The sequence below is a fragment of the Rhineura floridana genome, chromosome 5, assembly GCF_030035675.1.
Source record: "Rhineura floridana isolate rRhiFlo1 chromosome 5, rRhiFlo1.hap2, whole genome shotgun sequence".
Taxonomy (NCBI): Eukaryota; Metazoa; Chordata; class Lepidosauria; order Squamata; family Rhineuridae; genus Rhineura; species Rhineura floridana.
Genome location: NC_084484.1, coordinates 57,264,974 through 57,289,602, shown reverse-complemented (window position 1 = coordinate 57,289,602; position 24,629 = coordinate 57,264,974). Strand labels below are relative to the sequence as shown.

Here is a 24,629-nt window from a genome sequence, read left to right as displayed (position 1 = left end):
CATTTTTCTTCAAAGTCCCCTCCTGTAGCTGATCATGGATCCCTTCCCATCTGGCCGCCGGTCACACAGCCAGAAATACTTGATTTGATTAAAAACTTAAAATTGGCTAAAGCTCCTGGTGGTGATGATCTCCCCCCTGAACTTCTAAAATCACATCCAGATTGGTGGGCGCCTATTTTAGCAAATTTATTTACTTTGATTAATAACAAGGGACACTTCCCACAGTCCTGGAAGGAAGCCATAATTGTGCCAATCTATAAGAAAGGTTCCAGGACCGACCCTGCCAGTTATAGACCAATCAGCTTACTTTCTGTGATTGGAAAGCTATATGCTAATTATCTAAAGAACAAATTGGCCAACTGGATGGAGGAAGAAAATGTCCTGGGTGCGGAACAGGCAGGCTTTAGGAGTGGTAGATCGGTTATGGACCATTGCCTCCTTCTTAATCACCTTGCGGAAAAATATAGCAATCACGTAGGGAGTGGTTTATACGTCGCTTTTATTGACCTGAAGGTGGCGTTCGATTCTATTCCACGGGACTTGCTGTGGGCAAAACTGGCTAAAACAACGATGGATAAGAGATTACTGGTTTTGATATATAAGTTACATCAGAACACTTCCCTCCGCGTTTGCTGCAGCCAAAATGGTGATCTCTCCAACTCAATCACCACATCAAAAGGGGTCAGACAAGGCTGTGTGTTGGCCCCGCTCCTTTTTAATCTTTTCCTTAATGATTTGGCCCCCAATTGTCTCTCTGCTGACCTTCACTCACCTAAAATTAAAGGAAGTAGATGTCCCATCTTGCTTTATGCTGATGATGCAGCCTTGCTCTCCTTTTCTAAAGTTGGCCTAAAACGTTTGATTAGAATTTTTATGAAATATTGTTCAGAGAATGCATTAACAATCAATTTCTCAAAAACTAAAATTCTAGTCTTTTCAAAATCATCATTAACTCCCAAATGGAAAATCAATGGCCATGCTATTGAGCAAGTTAGAGCATATAAATATTTAGGTATTTTATTCCATTCCTCCCTTTCCTGGATGCCTCACATCCGTGCGGCTGTTGCGACGGCCCGAACAGCGATGAAGAGCATTGTCCGCTATTATTATAATAATGGGGGGCAATACATCCCGGCAGCTTTACAGGTGTTCAGAGCTAAAATATTACCCCAACTTTTGTATGGTATCCAGATTTGGATACATGCTTTCAACCCTAAAGTGGAGTCAGTGCTATCTATCTTCTTACGCCGAATTTTCGGAGTCCAAAATTGTGTTCCCAATGCTGCCTTAAGAATGGAAGTGGGATCATACTCAGTCGAATGCTTAGCATGGTTATTTGCTTTTAATTTTTGGACCAAAATCACTTATGCATGCCTGCCAGGTTATCTTTCATTTCTTGGGGAAGAAGGGCACCTATCCACTTGGATGAAATGCTTTTTGGACAAACTACCCTATTTAGGCCTTTCAATAGAATTCCTTTCTTCTATAGAGTTTAGTAAGGCCAGACAGATCATTAAGGATAGGCTTAAGGATATTGACAGACAATCTACAACACAGGCGGCAGCTAAAGTGTGTTCCCCCTCCCAGCATAATCTTGGTTTTCACTTTCCAAAGCACGCCCCATACCTTGATGTCCTAACGAATCCTAAATTTCGACTAGCCTTTACTAAGGCTCGTTTCAACTGCCTAGAGTCTGCGCTCTTGGAGGGCAGATTCAAGGGCATGCCCTTAGCCCAACGTTTCTGTATATGCAGAAAAGGACACCTAGAAACACTTCACCATGTCCTGTTTGCCTGTCCACTTTATATCGAGGAAAGGGACTTATATATTGCACCCCTTATACAAAAACAATCCAACAGATCTTCAGAACAGTGGATAACATGGCTTCTATCTGGCAAAAATAGCCCCCATTTGATTCCAGTTGCTAAGTTTTTTTATACAGCACAACGCAAACGTATGTTATCTAATCCCACAATGTAATGCCTATTACTTTTTTAACTTGAATGTAACTGTTTGCAATTTTTATTTTCTTGATGGGTCATTGACCGTAATAAACGAATCTGTATCTGTATCTGTACGTGGTTCTTTAGGAACAGATCTTGAGCCCGGTTTAGAAACCAGGATCATAATGGTAATTGAATTGGCCACTACTTTAATACAACTAAAATGTTGGATAAGTTTGGGACATTTAGCTTCAAAATTCACTTAGAGCCCTGCAATGCAATCTTATGCATATCTATTAAGAACGCAGTAGAACTTTCTCTCTGGTAACTGTTTATAGGACTGCAGTACTAGTTTTGCATCTGCACAGTGGAACTAACTATTAAGGATATAATGGGAATGCATGTGATAATTACTGTAGTACATGCTACACAATACACAGTACGTACTATAATTTCTGTATAATGGATTGCTGTGTGCTTTACATCTGTGGTTCCTAACCTTTATGAGTACGGGACCCCCTTTGGAAGCCCAACAATTTTGGTGACCCCCCCACTAGTTGTAATTTTAGTCTCTGTTAATTGAAAAAATGGTGCGTGGCAAAATCACTTCTCCAAATATCCCTTTCCATAAAAAGCTCCTTGCAGACAGGGAGGTTTGCTTTCTTTTCTTAATGCAAAAGCAAATCAAATTGGGATCCCCCTCCCCCCCCACATAGTCTGAAGATGTACAGTCCTGTCTCCCAACACCAGTGGGTTACAGTGCTGGACCAGGTTCAAATCCTCACCCAGCCATGAAGCCCACTGGGTGACCTTGGGCCAGACACAGTCTCTCAGCCTGACCTATCTCACAGGGTTGGTATAAGGATAAAATGGAATGGGGGGGGAACCATGTACACCACCTTGAGCAACTTGGAGGAACAGTGGGATATAAATGCAATAATAAATACATACATAAATTTCAGCTGCAGTATGTGGACCCTAGTCTCAGCCAACCTGCTGAGCATTTTTAAAAATCATCATCATCATCAAGAAGCAGCAACGTGGCAGCAGTGGGGATGCTAGATTGTGAAAGCAAAAGGATGGATAGACTGAGGAGGGGGGGTAGTGCTTTTAGGCCTTGGGATGATCATCAGAACTGATGCCTTGGTCAGCATGCACTAGGAGAATGAGAGTGGAGCAGAAGACGGATCAGTGCACGCACGCACACAAACACACCTGCCCCTTCTGCAAGCATCTGCAGGCATGCATGCATTTGGGCACATGGGAGGGGGGAAGCCCTCAACTGCTGCAGCATCTTGGAAAGAGAGGTTGGGGGGGAGGAATGTAGGTGGAAGAAAGGGGGGACACTGGCACACACACTTAGCCTCAGAGATGGGGGGCAAGCAAGTCCTGAGCTTCCTCACTACTCCTTGGCTCCATCAGGGCTGGAGGCGAGATCTGGGCGGCCTCGCAAATAAGAATAATTTTTAAAAGGAGGAGGCAGCGAAGCAGGAGTCAAGAAATGCAGGCAGGCTGGCTGCCACGAAGGAAGGCGAAAAGCAGCCTTTCCTTGCAGCCTTGCTTTTTTTTGCGTCATGAAAAGCCTCCTCTCATTCTGAGAAAGGGCATCATCAGCAGTGGCAGTGCGAGGAGATGGGAGTTAACATAAGAACATAAGAAGAGCCTGCTGGATCAGGCCAGTGGCCCATCTAGTCCAGCATCCTGTTCTCACAGTGGCCTACCAGGTGCCTGGGATAGTAATCCCCTCTTCTTCCAGGTAGCTCCACCTCAGTCTCCTTTTGCATCTTCCATATATGGTATAGGCACATGCCTGCTCTTGGTGTGCCTGAAAGATGCTCTGGCGCTTCAGCAAAGTCCTCCTCTCTTGTTTGGAGCAAGAGGGAGGTGTCATCTGCAGCAGCAATGGGGAGCAGACAGCATCCAGGGAGTGAAGACTTTTTTTAACAAATTAATAAATAATTCATTTCTTTATTGTTCACGGCCCCCTCTGGATTACTTCATGGCCCTCCTGGTAGCCATGGCCCCCAGATTGGGAACCACCGTTTACATGAAATCCCAAAACTAGATAGTATTGACAAATAAATATTGATGGATCTCATCTTATCTTTGGGTGTGCGTGTGTGGATATGTGTGGGAGCATTCAAGCTAAAATCTGCTTGAAAGGTTTCAGTGATTTATGCATTAGTTTTTACTTCATGATTTTAAATTTTCTTAAAATATATGATTTTGAGAGTATGAAGGAACAGCAGAAATGTTTGCACAGCATAATTTACTTGGAAAAATATATTTAAGTGAGCAGATTTGCCCCTCGGCAGAAATCTTGAGGGGAGGCTACCTGAATTACAGTTTGGGCAGCACTGTGTAGATTCCACCCCCTTCCCCCAATCCATTTCAATTGCTCTTCCACTGGATTTTTATAAGTGTACCACTCATCACTGTAAACTATAAAAATGCAGAAGAATTGTAAAAAGCAGTTCACAAGACGCTGATGTTAATCAGCTTTCTGCTGTTAAATGCAAGGAAAGCTACATTTTAAAAATATTTATTCCTAGGCATCTAGGACAAGTTGCTGTAAAATTATGGAGTTTGCCAGAAGCCACAGGATACATATGTGTCATTTCAGGATGTACCTCAGAACACAATTACTTATGGCTTTTAGGTTGAATTCAGCAACGAAGTACAAATGGCTGATTCCCCTTCCGTGAGCAAGAACTGTAAAACTATTTGGGAGTGGTTCGTTTTCTTTTTCCATTACGTAGCTGTGTTTTCAGTTCATCAAGATGTGTAATTATATGGGTTATGTATTGAAAAGGAGATTTGTGGGTCAAATGTGAGTTTACAGTTTTTGAAATGTGACCTTTAGTGCCTTGCAGTGAACTACTTCAATATGGAAAAAGAAAAAACGAGCCGTACAAGAAAAACAACAATAGGTGATAATTGATTCACCATTGGGCAGTGTACTCCTAAGCATGCTTAATCAAGAGTAAATCCTATAGGGTTCAGTGGGGCTAGTTTAAGACTGCAGCTAAGTGTACTAAAATTGGAATCTGGTGCACACTTGCATGGGAGTAAGACTCATTTAACTCAGTTTTACTTGAATACAAATATGGATAGAAATATCTTGTAAATCTTTGTTGAAAATTTAACCCAGATCTTTAGAATCTAAGAAGTACTTTATGTCTGTGAGTCAACTTCCTTTGTTAGGGCACAAGCAATAGGAAGCAACAAGTGAGCCTTTTGAGCACAGACATAAGCTCTATTCACTTTGCTTAAAGAGTGTGAATTCCTAAAAAGCCAACCTCCTGGTCTGAAGAGGAGTGCTTCTCTTCCTTTCTGTCCCTCCAGCCTGGCACGCTCACTGCGCTGTTGGGCAGGTACATTCGGTGGGAGGTATTTGACTCTTCAGGTGAACAGGGCTGAGGTAGTAAGCATGTGCAAGAGTTCCACAGATTGGTTCCTGAACGAACCTCAGGTTCGGTATCAGTATCTTGATCCATTATCTTAGCTGGTGGTATAACAAAACTGGCTGGCTTTTCCTCCTCTGAATTTGACTTTGAGCTATGGCCATGACATATTCATATCTCTGGTACAGACAGTCCCATATTGTTGTTCAATCTACAGTGCCCCAACATATCATACCTTATTCAAGCCTTAAAATGTTTTTTTTTGCAAAACTAATATAAGATTAATTAATGCCTGGCTTTCCTAGTGTTCTAGCTGTTTCTCAAAGCTTAAAACAAGAAAAACGAAGTTACCAGACAAGTACCAAACTGGTCACTACCTTTAAAAGTCTTGATGTCCGTTCACGGCATTTGTTAGTTTTATATTTTTAGTACTGGCTTTATCTGCTGCTCTTGTGACATGTATTTTATTGCTTTTATATGTTTTTTAACCTGCCCTGGGGTCGAGAATGATGAAGGTTAAGATAACAATTTCTTAAATAAATAAATTAAACATGCTTGGGACTTGCAATACTTAAGGAACCATATCCTCCCGCATGATGCTGCCTGTTCACTAACAGAAGCTGGAGAGGCCCTGCCATGTGGCCCAATACTTTCTGATCCTCAGATGGTGGGGATGTAGAAAAGGACATTATTCATCATGGTGCTAGTCTGTGGAACTCCCTGCTATAGAAGGTCAGACTGAGACTGGTTCCTTTCCTTACAGGCGTCATGTACCAGACCAAAATGTTTTTATTTTGGAAGGCTTACAGTTCTCACGTTTTACCAGTGATTTTTTTCTTTCCTGTATGCTATCTGGCTTTTCTTTCTTGGCTTATTGTATGATTTCTCTCTCTCCCTCATTTATCTGTTGTTAGGTGCCTTGAGCATCCGTTCAATAAGGTGGAAAGGTAGGGGTATAAAAATAAATATATAAGTAAGTAATTTAAGGAGGACAGCCTGATATTGGCTTTCATTTTGTGCACAAGTTAACCATATCTTTCTCTCCCTGTCTCCCCTATGTGCTTTCATTCTGAAGGTTTTCACCTCTACCACAAGTTGCCCCATGTAGTGCCTGAGAGCTGCCTTCTTATTCTGGTTGGATTAATTCTAGGTGGAATTATGTTTGGAGTACAAGAAAAGTCTCCACCAGTGATGAAGAGTGATGTTTTTTTCTTGTATCTTCTCCCTCCAATTGTCCTCGATGCCGGCTATTTTATGCCAACACGCCTCTTCTTTGAGAACTTTGGTACAATTTTCTGGTATGCGGTTGTGGGGACTCTTTGGAACTCATTTGGCATTGGTATTTCCCTCTTCGCCATTTGCCAGATTGAAATCTTTGGTCTGAGTGATATCACTTTGCTGCAGAGCCTGCTTTTTGGCAGCTTGATTTCAGCTGTGGATCCGGTTGCAGTGTTGGCTGTTTTTGAAAACATTCATGTCAACGAGCAGCTGTACATCCTAGTTTTTGGGGAATCACTTTTGAATGATGCTGTAACAGTGGTAAGTTACTTTGCTTAAATGTTTTACGTTTCTGAACTCTTCTGAACTCTCACATTTCTTTCAACAATAAAACTAAGCGAAAGTAAAAAAACGGATTTTATTGTGTTTTAGGAAAAATCTTTAACTGGAGTAGAAAAATGGTTGTGATACATGCTAATAGCTTTAATATTGGATCTTTTCAGTGATTTATGCACTTATTGCTCATTTCCATTAGGAAGTAGAGGTGTCTTCTGGAAAGGGGGCTGGAGAGGTGGTTACCAATGAATGACTTATAGGATAAGTACAAGGTCTGCAGATTGAATGGATTTTAACAAACATATATTTCACTTAGCATCCTTGGTTCTTGGCTCAGCAATACGACATGTGAGAAGGATCTTGGAATTGTCGTTGATCACAAGCTGAATATGAACCAACAGTGAGATGTGGCTGCAAAAAAGGCAAATGCTATTTTAGGCTGCATTAACAGAAGTATAGTTTCTTAATCATGTGAAGTATTAGTTCCCCTCTATTCAGCACTGGTTAGGCCTCATCTTGAGTACTGCATCCAGTTCTGGTCTCTGCAAGAAGGATGCAGACAAACTGGAACAGGTTCAGAGGAAGGCAACAAGAATGATCAGTGGACTGGAAACAAAGTCCTATGAGGAGAGACTGAAAGAACTGGGCATGTTTAGCCTGGAGAAGAGGAGGGAAGATATGATAGCACTCTTCAAGTACATGAAAGGTTGCCACACAGAGTAGGGCCGGGATCTCTTCTCGGTTGTCCCAGAGTGCAGGACGCGGAATAATGGGCTCAAGTTGCAGGAAGCCAGATTTCGACTGAACATCAGGAAAAACTTCCTAACTGTTAGAGTCATACAACAATGGAACCAATTACCTAGGGAGGTAGTGGGCTCTCCAACACTGGAGGCATTCAAGAGGCAGCTGGACAGCCATCCGTCAGGAATGCTTTGATTTGGATTCCTGCATTGAGCAGGGGGTTGGACTTGATGGCCTTATGGGCCCCTTCCAACTCTACTATTCTATGATTCTATGATCCCCATTGTGGATACCTACCTGCTTGTAGGTGAACTGAGATTATAAATTTATTTTATGCAATGCACCTTGCAGCCCTTAGATGGAAGCAAAGTTTAATCATTAACTGGAAAGGTTTGGAAAGACCATAGACCTCATCTACCAATTCCCTGAGCCATCAATTTCCATATGTGTAAATCATCACATCAGGAACATTATTAGACTTTGCACTTACCTCCGTTTTGTTTTGGAAAATTCTGGTTTCATTGATAACTTCCTGCTACAGTTGTTATAATTACCACTTTATGGATAGTGTAATGCCTCACAGGTACATGTGCACACACACAAAACATATATTTGAACACCTGCACAGGCACACACACACACACAGATCAAAGAACCTGTTTTCCCCACAACATACTTCATATGTATTCATCTTCTAATCAAATTTTTAAAATGACATGCTTTTAACTTTCATTCAGATGTCTGTGGTGCTTGTCTCAGAGCATGGGAGATACAAAACAGGCAAAATAGCATCTTACAATGAATTGATCTCAATGGGAATACAATAAGCTTTTGAGCTGGTGCAGATATCCTCTGTCTGTTGAAGACTTCTGCTTATTGCAAAAGCTTGTTAGTTTATTTTGCTGTATTTCTAAACTGTCCTTCATCCCTCAGGACCTCAGGGTAGTTTTCAGTATTCACATTAAAACAATAATAAAATCATAAGACAATGATAAAACCAATTAAAAACCATACTATGAAGTAATAAGTCTGGATGACAAGATGGTCTTAAGCTGATATAACCAAAGGTGATGTATGCACCACCAAGAGGAGGGAGTTCTAGAAAAAGGGTTTCATTACTGAGAAGCCCAAACTTGCATCACCACACAGTGGGACAGCAAGAAGTGCCTGCTGTGCAGATCTCAGGTCCTGGCCAGGCTGATATTGGGAGAGGTGCTTCTTCAAGTATCTGGGTCCCAATTTAATTATGGCTTTCATAAGTTCACATAAACACCTTGAATTGGGCCTGGTAGCATACTGGTAACTATTGCAGTTCCTTCAAAATTGGTGTGATATGTGTGATTGAATACACCATTCAGGATCCTAGTGACTGAATTCTGCACTAATTGCAACTTCCAGACTGTCTTCAAAGTTAATGCCATATAGACCACGTTACGCTAAATTAAATGGGAGGTTACCAGGGTGTGGATTACTATGGCTAGAGTACCTTCGTTCAGGAATGGCTGTAACTGGCAAGGCATCTGAAGCTGGAATAGGCACTCTTAGCTATTGAAATCTTTTAGGTTTCAAGGGACAATGCTGTGTCAAGGAATACACCCAAGCTGCCCACTTGCTTCTTCAAGGGGAGCACAATTACATCAAGAACAGGCTGCTTTCCCAATTCCTAGACCCAAGAAGCACTCACCTTCAATGTCTCTGTCTCATCAGGATTCTTGGCCCTCTAGCCCCTTATTGCCTCCAGACACTAATCTAGCACATACACAGCTTAACCTGATTCTGATGTTATGAAGAAATAGAGCTTTGTGCCATCCACATACTAATCATACCATGCTCCAAACCTTCTGATGGCCTGGCTTCATATAGATGTTAAACAGCATAGGGGACAATATGGAACCCTGTGGGACCCTGCAGCTTAATTGCCAAGGGGCTGAATATAGATCTCCCAGTGTTACTCTCTAGTGTTGTCTGTACCTGCAGGACACATCTCCTTACCTTGGGCTTTGACACCTGAGAGAGATATATTTTAGGACCCACCCTATTTTTTGTGATGTTGTGATTTTAAGTTGCTTTTAATTATGCATTTTAAACTGGTGTGAGCTGTCCTGGGACCACAGGGTAAAGGGCAGGTAATAAATTAAATAGCAGCAGCAGCAGCATCAACAACCATGATAATGTCTCCAGCCCCTAACCCTCATAGTCATTCCAGAAAGATACCATGATTAATAGTATCAAAATCCAGAGATCAAGGGCAATCAAGAGAATCACATTCCCCTGTTTCTCAATAAAGGTCATTAACCAAAGCATTTTGGTGCCAAAATCAGGCCTAAAATCTTATTGAAATGGGTCTAAATAATATGTTTCATGTTGAAGTTACATAGGCACCATCATTTCAAGAATCTTGCCCAAGAAGGGAATGTTTGTGACTGGGTGATAGTCGACATATAGTTCAGGGTCCAGAGAGAGCTGTTGAGGAGGGGCCTCACCACTATCTCTTTCACTAGCCTGCTTCACCACTCTAAGCTATCCAAAGAACCAGGATTTGTCACTGAAAAAAACAACCCACATTAGACCAACAAAGTGCAGTAGGTTCAATGTGTTGATATAAGTATCCATTGAAAGTAAATTGACAAAAAATGTGTCATTTGATGTTGTACTAGAATCTTTCACTGTCAGGGATGCAGAGAAGATGAGATTTCACTAAGATATGTAGTGTGTGTATATGTGTGTGTCTGTAATGTTGTACATAAGATAGTTTCCTAGTATGCAAATCTCATGCATGGTTCCAAGTTGACTTACTGGTGGAATAGGACACCTAGTACAGCCTGCTGGTCCAGGGTCCATTGCTGTCTTGATCTGGCCCTGTCCAAGAATGTCATCCCCCCACAACCCTGACAACAAATATCTTCCAGGCTGGCTTCCAGTTTAACAAGAAATTTCCAGTCTTTTTTTCATGTTGCTGAGTGAAGTTGCCATGGTCATGGCAATATTCTGCATGGGGATGATCAAGAAAAGCTGTTCAGTCCAGCATTCAAACAAATGTAAATGCTTGCTTCCATAAAATCAGCAGCCTTTTATGTCTTTCCACATTTCAGACTGAGAGAACGTAATTTACAGATTGCTAACATGAGTCCTTCTCAATTGTACTTTTGTGCTTTCTTCCATGTAAAAAAATGAAAAGGGCTACAAATCTTGATCCCCTCTCCCCGGCCATATAATGTATCTTATCTAATAATATCCAAGCATATTTTACCTGCCAAGCTCTGGAGATTTATGACATATTTATAAAATGTACTATTATGTTAAGAACATAAGGTGAGCTGTACTAGATGAGACTAAAAATTCATCTAATCCAACCTTCCGTTTCCTATAGCCGCCAGATGCTTCTGGTGCCACCGCCGGAGAAAAAGGCAATTGCCCTTCTCCAGTGTTTGCCTGCCAGCAGTTGCTGTTTGGAAAGGTTGCTCCTCCTTTGGAATCTGAAAGCTTCCATTTAAGCACCATGGCCAATACTTACTAACTCCAAACGCTTTAGGCGTTTTTTTGTAGGGAAAGGGCTCTACCCCCTTGATAAATTTGGGTGTCCTTTTCTGCATGTTTTCCAGTTCTGTGGTGTCCCTTTTCAGATGGGGACACCAGAACTATACACACGGCCCAAAATGTGGTCACATCATAGATTTATCTACATGTTTTATGAAAGCGTCCACATTTTTGTTTCTTGCTTAGGATCTCCTAAATTGCTTCTTAAACTCCTTTGAGTTCAAATACTGGTTGGCATTTTAAATGGAGCTTGAATAGGATGGTATTTTCCTCTAGGGTTCCATATTGCTTTCTTTCTCTGCCTGCCTTTTCTGTTGCAGGACATCCATAATAGTTTTCACATTGGTCTGGCTTGGTTGTAAGGATTCAATAAACCATATTAAATTGGGAACAAGTGTTGTGCCTCCGTACTCCCTTTGCACATGCTAGCATTATCCCTTGTATTGTGGTTACCTTAAAGCAGAACTTCCTGTTACATTCACAGTGCAAAACGGATTTAAACTTGGGCTCCAAACCACAATATGAAATTAGGATTTGATCACTGTTTTGTAGGATACCTGACTTCTTTCATTCTGTGCAGCACCCTTTTGTGATACTAGGAGATTTTTATGTCCAGTGGAGTGAAATCTTAAAGCTTTTGCTGCTGTACTACTTTAGGCTGCAGGAAGCAAAGCAAGTTTGAATGCTCTCCCATCTATTTTATTTATTTATTTCTTGTATTTGTATACCGCCCCATAGCCAAAATATACAAATTTAAAAACACATTTTTTAAAAAGCAATTTAAAAACACATGGGAGAAGAGGAAAGCCTTGACCTGGCGCCGAAAAGATAACAGTGTTGGTGCCAGGCGCACCTTGTCACGGAGATCATTCCATAATTTGGGGGCCACCACTGAAAAGGCCCTCTCCCTTGTTGCCAGACTCCCAGCTTCCCACAGAGTAGGCACCCGGAGGAGGGCCTTGGATGTTCAGCGTAGTGTACGGGTGGGTTTGTGTCGGGAGAGGCGTTCCATCAGGTATTGTCGTCCTAAGCCGTGTAAGGCTTTATAGGTTAAAACCAGCAACTTGAATCGAGCTTGGAAACATACAGGCAGCCAATGCAAGCAGGCCAGAATCGGTTTTATATGTTCAAACCATCTGGTCCCTGTTACCAGTCTGGCTGCTGCATTTTGCACAAGCTGCAGCTTCCGAACCATCTTCAAAGGCAGCCCCACGTAAAGTGCATTGCAGTAATCTAATTTGGAAGTTACCAGAGCATGGACAACTGAAGCCAGGTTATCCCTGTCCAGATAGGGGCATAGCTGGGCCACCAACCGGAGTTGGTAGAAGGCACTCCGTGCCACCGAGGCTACCTGAGCCTCAAGTGACAGAGATGGTTCTAGGAGAACCCCCAAGCTATGAACCTGCTCCTTCAGGGCGAGTGCAGCCCCATGCAGGACAGGTTGGACATCCACCCTCTGGTCAGAAGAACTATTTTAAGACTTTATTTACATATATAAAACTGTAATGTCTGAGAGAAGGGTTCAGCTATGCTTTTTGCCTTGCTTTCTATCTCTCTACATGCAGTGTACTTTTTTAAAAACGTGTATTCAAACATGCAACAGTCTGTCTTCCACCTAAAGTGATACTGTCCAAGAAAAGCGTTACTGCTTCATTCTGGTGAATATAAACTGGGTTAATGCCTAGGTTTAATGGATGACATTTGATAGGATCAAGGAATGTCTGGGGAATGGAACAAGGAAGTGAACAGGCTGTTTTAATGTGGGATGGGAATGCATTGCTGAGAGTTCAGTTTTTGTCTGTGGTACAGTAGATTTAACTCTAATGTTAATATGTTTAAAAAGAAATGCAGTTTGGGGACTTCAGCGTGATATTCATTTTTTCTGTCATGCATACTCCCATCAAATTAAATCTGTTGAAGTAAATGAATCCTGCTGTTGTGTCCTTCCCTGACTTTCTGTGGCCCAGTTCACAGTTGTAATCAATACTGTTATTGCTGCATTTTTAAACCAACAACATGGACATTGTTCCATTCAACAAGCTATAGCTTAGCATGTGTGCAGCATGATCCTTGTGTTCACACACTTTCCTCTTCTTCTGGTATGGTCACGAGGAGGAGATCAGAAGCATTTGCTTCCATTTTTAATTGACCATCATTATGTCTGAATCAGGATAAACTACAATTAACACTAACCACAGTTTGCCCTAATTCAGAAACTAGATTGGGCTGGTATGAGGAAAATAGTCAAAACTGTGGAAGGCTCTGATGTAGCACATTTTGCTATATGAAGAAACATCAATTCAGCTACATTTTTAAATAGCTATCATTCTGCACTGTTCTGACTAGGTGGACATTATCAAACTAGTCTGTAAGCAGTGACCTCTGGTGTAATATAGTATATATGATCCTGGAAATATATTTTAATATATTATATGTGGCCCTGGAAAGAATGCAAGCATACTTTAGATATACTCTGTTCTCCCCCCCCCCATTTTCTTAACAAACACTTTTGTTAACAAACACTGCCTAACTAATGGGATGGCTGACATATCATTTTCACTGGGATAATCCTATAGTCTTCAGTTATATCACACCATTGTAAGTAGTTTGGAAATACATTTCAAAGTTTCAAATTAATATAAATCAATATCCAGGGATCAAGCTGTGTTAGTCTCTTGAAGCTAAAACAACAAAGAGTCCTGTGGTGCCACTTGCCAGACCACTGTATCAAAAGCATTTCCATTGTGACTTGATATCCTTCAGGAAATACAATTAACTTTTTTATTGCAAAAGGTTCAATCAAATTCACTTTAACTTGAATAATAATAATAAAATAATAATATTTTTGCATTAATATACTGCTTTAGAGTGTTTAAAGCATTTCACATATATTAATTTATAAAACTTATTACAAACCTGTAAATAATATTGTTGTCTGTTATTAGTATGCTGTCAAAGCTTCCTGTGGCTGCATGGGAATGTTGTTTTATTGTTTTGTTTTTAACATTGTTGTAAATTGCTTGGAGACCTTTGAGTAACAAGTTACTAAATGACAACAAAAATGACAACAGCACTGGGGCAGGTGATGGCAGTGGCTGGGAGAAAGTAGCTTGCCTACGGTCATCTAGTAAGTTCATGGCAGAGGTGAGATCTGAATATAGGACTTCCTGTTTGCAGCTTAGTTACTGGTCTACAGTTTATAGAGATGCATGCAACTGATGAATTTTAGCTGATTCTTCAATGGAAAAAGCTGGCACTTGAGAACATGAAGGGGGAATGATGAATAAGGTGTTATGCAGAAAGGCCTGAGGTGGATAGGATGAGCTTTAAGAAAGTTTAGGCATCAGATGTTTGAAATCTTTCTTAGCAAAGGAAACAGTGGGGAAAATGTAGGCAGTATGAAAGACACATTATTTGTATAAATTCTCTTTTAAGGGTCAAAGCTTAAAATATAGAGCAGTGTGTAATCCACCTAATTATCACCCAAGGATGTGAATCATGGAATATAACAGAAAGAAACAGCTGATGGTGGATGATCTGCAAAATGCCTAGAAAATTACTGTGTCTCATTTCAGGCTCAGACGCTAAATCATCAAGAAAAATGAGCTTACTTGTAAGACACAGGTATTTAAGGAAAATGTAAACATGACATATCGGTGATTACATGCATGTGATATGTAGAAGGATCTCAGAGTTTTCAGAGTCAAAGTTTTTGGCAATATATTGCCAAAATAGTAACTTTATAGTAGGTGTTGGGAACCTTTGGTCCTCCAGATGTTGCTGAACTACAACTCCCATCATCCCTGGCCATTGGCCATGTTTGCTGGGGCTGATGGAAGCTGTACGTCAGCAATATCTGGAGAACCAGTTTCCCCACACTTTCTTTATAATATATTAACATTAAATTAATGATAAAAATAGTACATTTTAGTATTATCCTTGAAACACATTTAAATCCCATTGATTACAATGGGAGAGAGTTAAAACATATGTCCTTAAGAGAAACTAACAAGAGTTAACTTTGTCTGGAACATGATCCATGTATTTCTGGTATTCTGAAAATCATTATAGTTAGTATTTCTAATTTGTTCTATTGTCCAAAATTATTAGGTCACAATATTACATAATTTATACTTCCAATTAAAATTGCACTGAGTTGATTTGAAAAGGATTCTAAAAAAGTGAACTTTTTCCCTTCATAGGTCCTGTACAACTTGTTCAAGTCTTTCTGCCAGATGAGTACAATTGAGGCCATTGACATATTTGCTGGAATTGCTAATTTCTTTGTAGTTGGCATCGGCGGAGTTTTGATTGGAATCATTCTGGGATTTGTAGCAGCTTTTACTACTCGTTACACCCATAACATTCGAGTGATTGAACCACTGTTTGTCTTCTTGTACAGTTACCTGTCATACATAACAGCTGAAATGTTTCATCTCTCAGGCATTATGGCGTAAGTATCCATGAACATATATTGTGGATGTATTGCAAATGATAATCCTGTTCTTTTAAAGCTGCAGTTCTATGCCATCTCGATGGGAGTAAGCCCCACTGAACTTAGTAGAGCTTAGTTCTGAGTATGCATGTATAGGATTGCACTAGTCTGTTCACTAGTATCTCGCTGTTGTGAGGTTTGTTGTTATGCATCTTCAAGTAGATTACGACTTATGGTGACCCTATGAATCAGCAACTGCTAATATCATCTGTTATAAACCACCCTGTTCAGATCTTGTAAGTTCAGCTCTGTGGCTTCCTTTATGGAATCAGTCCATCTCTTGTTTGGCCTTCCTCTTTTTCTACTCCCTTCTGTTTTTCCCAGCATTATTGTGTTTTCTAGTGAATCAGGTATTCTCATGATGTGTCTAAAGTATGATAACCTCAGTTTCATCATTTTAGCTTCTAGTGATAGTTCTGGTTTAATTTGTTCTAACACCCAATTATTTGTCCTTTTCGCTGTCCATGGTATCTGCAAAGCTCTCTTCCAACACCACATTTCAAATGAGTTGATTTTTCTCTTATCTGCTTTTTTCACTGTCCAACTTTCACATCCATATTTAAAGATCGGGACTACCATGGTCTGAATGATCCTGACTTTAATATTCAGTGATACATCTTTGCATTTGAGAACCTTTTCTAGTTCTCTCATAGTTGCCCTCGCCAGTCCTAGCCTCCTTCTAATTTCTTGACTATTGTCTCCATTTTGGTTAATGACTGTGCCAAGGTATTGATAATCCTTGACAAGCTCAATGTCCTCATTGTCAACTTTATAGTTACATAAATCTTCTGTTGTCATTACTTTAGTCTTCTTGACATTCAGCTGTAGTCCTGCTTTTGTGCTTTCCTCTTTAACTTTCAACAGCATTCGTTTCAATCGTTACTGGTTTCTGCTAGTAGTATGGTATCATCTGCATGTCTTAAATTATTGATATTTCTCCCTCCAATTTTCACAGCTCCTTCATCTTGGTCCAATCTTGCTTTCTGTATGATATGTTCTGCATATAGATTAAACAAATAGGATGATAAAAGACACCCCTGTCTCACATCCTTTTTGATGGGGGACCAGTTGGTTTCTCCATATTCCCTCCTTACAGGAGCCTCTTGTCCAGAGTATAGGTTGCACATCAGAACAGTTGGATGCTGTGGCATGCCCATTTCTTTTAAAGCATTCCATAGTTTTTCATGATCTACACCATCAAAGGCTTTGCTGTAATCTATAAAGCACAGGGTGATTTTCTTCTGAAATTCCTTGGTCCATTCCATTATCCAACATATGTTTGCGATATGATTGTACCTCTTCCATTTCTAAATCCAGCTTAGACATCTGGCATTTCTTGCTCCATATATGGTAAGCGCCTTTGTTGTAGAATCTTGAGCATTACTTTACTTGCATGGGATATTAAGGCAATAGTTCAGTAATTACTGCATTCCCTGGGATCCCTTTTCTTTGGAATTGGGATATATATTGAATGCTTCCAGTCTGTGGACCATTGTTTAGTTTTCAATTTTTTTGGACAATTTTTTGTCAAAATTTGGACAGATTCAGTCTTAGGCTTTTAGCAACTCTATTGGTATGCCATCTGTTCCTGGTGATTTGTTTCTTCCAAGTATTTTAAGAGCAGCTTTCACCTCACATTATAAAATTTCTGGTTCTACATCATATGGTTCCTCCATGAATGAATCTGTCATCCTTGCATCTATTTTATATAGTTCTTCAGTGTATTGCTTCCATCGTCCTTTTATTTCATCTAGGTTAGTCAGTGTGTTTCCCTGTTGATTATTCAACATCCCTACTCTTGGTTTAAACCCCTTTAATTTCTCTAATCTTTTGGAATAGGGCTCTTGTTTTACCTTTTTTGTTGTCCTCTTCTATTTCTATTCTCTAGGATAAACTCTAGGATGCACACCTTAATGTGGTGAGGGGGTTTGAGAGTGTTGAAGAAGCTGAGAGCAATGCCATCAGGAGTCTAGACTCCTAGCAGGGGCACCTAAGGTGGAATGGCCAAAGCTGAGACACCAGACTAAGATGCATCCAAACTCAGAGGAAGGCAATGCTAAACCACCTCTGAATACCTCGTATCATGATAACCCTATGAGCAGAGTATCCAAAATGCAACACAAGATAGTGCTGGAAGATGAGACCCCTAGGTCAAATGGCACTCATCAAGCTACTGGGGAAGAACAAAGGACAAGCGCAAGTAGCACTGTGACTAATGACGCAACCAGATCAAAGCTGAAAGGAAGGCTGGAGGCTGATGTGTACGGAGTTCTACAACATATACAATAGGAACATGGAATGTGAGAAGCATGAACCAGGGAAAGTTAGAAATTGTCAAGCAAGAAATGGAACACATCAACATTACAATACTTGGAATGAGTGAATTAAAATGGACAGGAATGGGACATTTTCAGTCAGAAAACTACAAAATATTTTATGCAGGAAACAAGAAATTAGGAAGAAACAGGGTTGCTTGAATAGTGAGAAGTGATGTAGCAAAAGTTATAATGCAAGGTCTGAGCAAGTGATATCAATGAGATTAAATGGGAATCTTATTAACATCATCCAAGGCTACACTCCAACGACAAACACAGAAGAAGAGGACTTGGAGAGATTTCACACAGAAGTACAGGAAGAAATTGATCACACACCAAAACAAGATATTCTGGTAATCATGGGAGGACTGGAATGCAAAAGTAGGGAACAGAGAAGAACTAGAAATTGTGAGAAATTAGGAGATAGACGTATTGAATTCTGTGAAGCCAATTTGTTTCTTGCAAACACATTTTTTGAGCAACTGAAAAGACAACTGTACCCATGGACAGGAATCAAATTGATTATATAATTGGTAGCAGAAGATGGAGAAGCTCCATACTTTCTGTGAAAAACAAGAGCAGGAGCAGACTGCGGTACAGACCATGAACTGGTAATACCGAAAATCAGAGTAAAGCTAAATAACAACAAAGCAATCATAATGCCAAAATACAATTTAAATAACATCCCAGAAGAATATAAAGATCAAATAAGGAATAGATTTGAGGCTTTAAACCTAGTTGATAGAGAACCAGAAGAACTATGGAGTGAAGTCAGAGACATTATCAGGGAAAAATGTAATGAGGTGAAAATGGACTGCCTTCAAGTCTATCCCGACTTATGGCTACCCTATGAATAGGGTTTTCATGGTAAGCGGTATTCAGAGGGGGTTTACCATTGCCTCCCTCTGAGGCTAGTCCTCCCCAGCTGGATAGGACCTGCTCAGCCTGCCACACCTGTACAAGCCAGCCCCTTCCTTGTCACTGCCAGTTGGGGGGCAACTGGGCTCCTTGGGACTATGCAGCTTGCCCACGGCTGCACAGGTGGCAGGGCATGTAACCCCTGAGCCACTCACTGTGGGGGTGATCTTTAGCTGGTCCTTGACACCCAGGAGACACGAGTGGGGATTAGAACTCACAGACTCTGGACTCCCAGCCAGACTCTCCTCCCCACTGTGCTATATGAGCTCTGTGTGGTAGGTAGTGAGGTTCAAATATTCAGAGAAGCCAGAATTCACTTCAGTAGGGTTGGTGCACTAGAGTTGTAAAATGTCAGGGTTTCTCAAGATTAGTTTGTTTTCTGTGGAAGAGTATTGTTTCAAAATAACCACCCAAATTATTATTACCATTCAGTTAAAAGGTTGAGTTTTTAGAGTAAAACCTTGTATGATGGAGGTTGCTGTTTCTGATTGGCTAGTTTTTATCAATGCAATCTTAGGTCCAGTTCACACATTATATATTTCCAACATTTCACAGATGAAAACAAGGGTATTCCTGATCAGGTATCCTTTGTATCATACCAAGGGTTAGTGACTCATTGTCCCTTCACATATTATAAATCGCAAACACTCTACTTTTCCTGCTATATGATGTAAAATATGCCCTGCCTTTGGAAAGAATGTATATAAATGATCTGGTCACAGGAGGTGCCTTTTTATTTATCTGTGCATGTGAAAGGACTGCTGAGGGACTGAGGTGGGCATGTTAAGTGTAGATACCCTTTGGTGAGATGGGAGTGATATTAGATTTCCCTCCCTCCATGAACAATTATTGGGGAGGTTTAATTGATTAATGCTTTTTCAATACGTTGTAACATGCCAAACTAGCTTACTGTGTTAATTCGTAGTTTAGGGGGCATATATACATTCACACATATGACTGGGTTAGCTCTGGGAGCATTTACTAGTATGGTTTGGATATAGCCATTGTTTGTTAGTTTTAAATCCCATATATCCAGATGTGTATCTGTAGAAAGAAGTACAGCCAGGCCTCCACTTCCATGCCCATACTTGGACGTTTTTAAGGCTGGAAGGGCCACTATTTTGAAACCTTGGAGATGCATATCATTAACATCTATGAGCCAGGTTTCCTGAAGGCACAACAAATCAAATGATTGCATATAAGTGATGAACTCAGGGTCAGTGAACTTGTTTGACCAACCTGCCATATTCCATGAGAGAATGCGTAGAAGGTGTTCTGTGTGATTGACTATTGGTCTATCTTGGTTAGAAGGCCTGCAGCATCTAAAAAAACGCTGCCATTGTATTCCTGAGCTGAGCTCACATGCTTGACCCCCCCCCCAGCCAGAGTTTGTTGTTGGATTGGAGTGGGGCTACCCAATTCATGAGGTTCCAGATATTTGTACGAAGTCCACCTCTCACTGGTGGGTATTGACCTAAGGTATGCTCTATTGCTCTCGAGAGGGTCTCTGTTCTCAGTCTCACTGTTTGGTTCCAGCAAAACTTTCCTATCTGGAGCTCGGGGAAGTCAGCACTATAGGGATAATAATACTAGATTACCTTACATTTTTATCACATTATAACTTACATGAAGTGTTTTGAACACTCCAAAGTGCTAAATGAATGCCAAAGGGATCATGTCATTACTAATATCACTATCATTATCGTTTTTCCAGCCATATTCAAGTGTTATAGCAAAATAGACAGCTTTTTTGTGTTCCTCTTAGTACTGTGATACACCCACTGCGATACGTTGGTTTTTTTTTTACCTCATTTTACACTTTTAGGTGTGCATTTAAAGCATCTGTGCAACACCACAAGGGATGGGGGAGAATATTTGAAAAAATTGAACCTGGTACCGGATCCCGACTGAATTTGCTAGTTCGCTTTACTTCGGAGCAGCACTGGTCTCTTGCGGCGGGTTGTGGCTGTAATTGACACGGATTTTGCAGCTGCAACTGCATTCGGCAATTTTTTTAAAAAAATCCTCCCTGTATTTTACATAGTTTTTTCGTAATTAAGATGTTTTGCCAACCACAGTATTTCCATTTGTCCATTATATATTATGAAAAAAATTCATTATCTCATTATCGTTATTATCTCTTCTCCCAAAGGGTTCTTCAGGACCCCCCCTTTTTTTTGTAAAAAATAGATTATTATGAACAACACACATACACACTGTGCTGCCCACCAACCACTCAGTTTGGTGCAAGTAGCAATCAATCATTCACCCCAGGAAAGGGGTGGGCGTACTGTCCTCTCCTCTATGAGATATCAGTGCTTCCAAACTGGCACAGACCATATCCAAAAGACAGTAAACCTGAGGCAAGACAGTCTCAAAGGCAATGATCTGCCTCACTGATATGTAAAAATGGGGGGGGGGAACCACATGGAACTCTGTGATCAATTCATTTATGTAAGCAACCTAGAAATTATACAATGTCTTACCCCGCTGCCAAAAAACCACATGGAACACTGTGGTCATTCATGGCACCTACCTAAAAATTACACAATGTTTTTCCTGCCACCAGAAAACTATGTGGAATGCAGTCATTTACATAAGTATCTACAAAAATAATTATGTAATTTTCGCAAGCCCTGAAAAAAAGCCCCTGCAAATTGAATAACTGAAAAATGCGAACAGCACATTGAATCGTCAAGTGCCAGAGAAAGTGGGGGGAGGGGGAGGTTGGCCGGGTAAAGAAATGATGGACTATTGAACTGCATGCGGATCAGCACCATGCACTGAACCCCATCCCTGAATACCACACATTAAATATGACACTGTAAGAGTGTCTTAAAAATACTGGAAATCAATTTTACTTTATGTAACAGAAATAGCAACTTGCAGTAATTTAAAGAAACATTAATGGAGTAATGGGTGTTTGAATTTCCAAAACTACAAGTAGATTTTCATAAACTGCAAAAGTGGAAAATATATAAAGTAAAATAAGGTTAGGTGAGCCTTTTTGTTAGACATCACCCTAAATACAGTTAGCACAGTAATCTGTTTGACCCAGTTCTGAAATGCCCTGTCTGTTCCCTTGATTTCTGTTATTAGCAGTGGTGTAGCTTCCAGTTTCCTTCTGTTTCAAATTTAGATGTCAATTTCAACACTTCATGCACCGGATATAAGTTGTCTCTAGGCCATGGAAGTCTGTGCCATAATAAATGTTAGTCTTTAAGGTAACACAGGACTGTTGTGTTTGTTGTAACAGACTACCACAACTACCCTTCTAGAATATATTATTAGGTATATAATAAGCTTCCGAGAGCCAGTGTGGTGTAGTGGTTAAGGTGTTGGACTACAACCTGGGAGACCAGGGTTCAAATCCTCGTATAGCCATGAAGCTCACTGGGTGACCTTGGACCAGTCACTGCCTCTCAGCCTCAGAGGAAGGCAATGGTAAACCCCCTCTGAACACCACTTACTATGAAAACCCTATTCATAGGGTAGCCATAAGTCGGAATCAACTTGAAGGCAGTCCATTTCCATTTCAATAAGCTTCCAAGTTATTAATAAGGTGGCACTTAATTTTATAATACGGAGTCTCATCTGTGTCTTATTTATTATTTATTTTATTAAGTTTATATCCTGCCTTTGCTCCCAGAAGGAGCCCAGGTCTTGATTTATTGGTATGAACTAGCACATCTGATCCTCATTTTTTTCTTTACAGGAATACAGAAATGTTGCTCCATATTCTGTGTGCCACACAGAATAATCTACCTGTCAATAAAAAGTTCAAAACTTACAGAACATTTTACTCCCAGTCTTGCTTGCTTTTGTGCAATCTTGCACACAGGCTGCTTAAATAGACTGAAGTGCATGGGATTTAAGTAGCCCAACAATGAATACAAATACGGCCTACAGTAAAACCAATTTTTTTCTTTTTCCTGAGATATTCTTTCACTTTCATCTGCAATCTTTAAGTGCACTAAGAAATGGTTAGAGTAGGAAAAGTTGTGGGAACATCTAGGGATGCTTAGTCAAGGTTACTTACCACTTTAACTAGCACATTATACCCACCAGAAATAGAATAGACATTTCTTTCTTTTCCAAGGCTTACTTCATACATGAGGCAGCAAATTCTCACTAGCTGTATGAAATGCAGAGCAGTTATTTTGGAAATGCTAACACAGCTGGTTTGAAATGCTGGCTTATCTGGTTAAAAGCTGTGCTAGTATAACATTTAACCACAGCTCAGGTAGTGGTGGTATTTCCTATGACCCACTATAATCTTTTAAGCACAGTTCAGAGTTTAATTTTTGCATGGAACACAAGGGTTTCCCAGATGCAACCATTAATAACCATCAGCCAGATGCTTATGTTTCACAAATGAGTAGATTTAATAAAGTCATCTAGGCAGAGGCTGCAAGGGTGTTCTTTTCTAACAAGATGTATGTATATGTGGTATGCTGTAATCAGAACTGAGCTCAGAGTCAGATCACTATGCTAAAGGTTTATTAATTTAGAAATTCCACTTGATCAGTGTAATCCCACAGGCCTACCATTTCACTCAGGGCTCCTGACATAGGCTGTGCATGGAGACATAATAACAATTATACTGAGGCTTGCTATTGTTAGAGATGTGGTGTTCTGACTGATAGCAAGTTGGGAGGGGGGTAGATGCATACCAAAGGTCAGCTTCAAATCAGTGCTTTGAGCACCATCGTATCCAGATGAGAACCTGAACCTCTAGTGTCTAACTTTTTCCAAACAATCAACAAGAATTGGTCAGCACAGGAACCTTTATGCGTTGGAAAATTTAGCATTTTGTATATATTCACTTTTAGTTTTTGCATGGAAGAAGCAGAACTTTATTTTTAAAAAAGTTTTACTTGGTTTTTATTTTTGATCCTTAGTAAAATTATCAACAATTTAGAAGTACATTGAAGCTTTTGTAAAGGTTAGTAGCAGGTCAAAGAAACGTGATGACTGTATCCAGTGATGTAGATTTTTCCTGTCACCAGACAGAAACTGCCTTGTTTATGCAGTGTGACTTGTGTTATTGGTAGCTCCATGGTGAAATGCAGTTTATGTTATAAAACGTTTTACCTTTTCCTGGTTTAAAGATGGTTTTAGATAAGTGAATGTGATTACTTTAGGTGTGCTGAAACCAAGTGAAATCAGTAGACTTAAGTATGTCTGACTCCTTAAGAAAACAAGAAGAGCCTGCTGGATCAGGCGAGTAGCCTATCTAGTTCAGCATCCTATCCTCACAGTGGCCAACCAAATGACTGTGGGAAGCCTGTAAGCAGGACCTGAGTGCAAGAGCACTGTCCCCTTCTGCGGCTTCCAGCAACTGGTATTCAGAAGCATACTGCCTCTGACTATGGAAGCAGAGCACAGCCATCATGGTTAGTAGCCCCTGGTAGTCTTACCAATCCTCTTTTAAAGCCATCCAAGTTGGTGGCCCTCACTGCCTCTTGTGGGAACAAATTTCATACTTTAACTATGCATTGTGTGAAGAAGTGCTCTCTTTTTTGTCCATCCTGAATCTTCCAACATTCAGCGTCATTGGATCTCCATGAGTTCTAGTATTATGAGAGGGAGAAAAACTTTTTTCTGCCCACTTTCCCCACACCATGCATAATTTTATACACTTCCATCATGTCACCTCCGAGTCGCCTTTTCTATAAACTAAAAATCTCTAAATGCTGCAAACTTTCCTCATAGGGGAGTT

At 40.4% G+C, this 24,629-nt stretch overlaps 1 protein-coding gene across 2 annotated transcripts in view; it reads left to right on the top strand.

The window, feature by feature from the left end:
• The window catches only part of LOC133384908 (sodium/hydrogen exchanger 2-like), a 55,005-nt gene that overhangs the window by 6,091 nt on the left and 24,285 nt on the right, over nt 1-24,629 (top strand). For both annotated transcript variants that reach the window (XM_061626798.1, XM_061626799.1), the window contains exons 2-3: nt 6,423-6,886; nt 15,382-15,632. In XM_061626798.1, the coding sequence (XP_061482782.1) occupies nt 6,423-6,886; nt 15,382-15,632 (715 nt within the window). The remainder of the gene's footprint in view (nt 1-6,422; nt 6,887-15,381; nt 15,633-24,629) is intronic.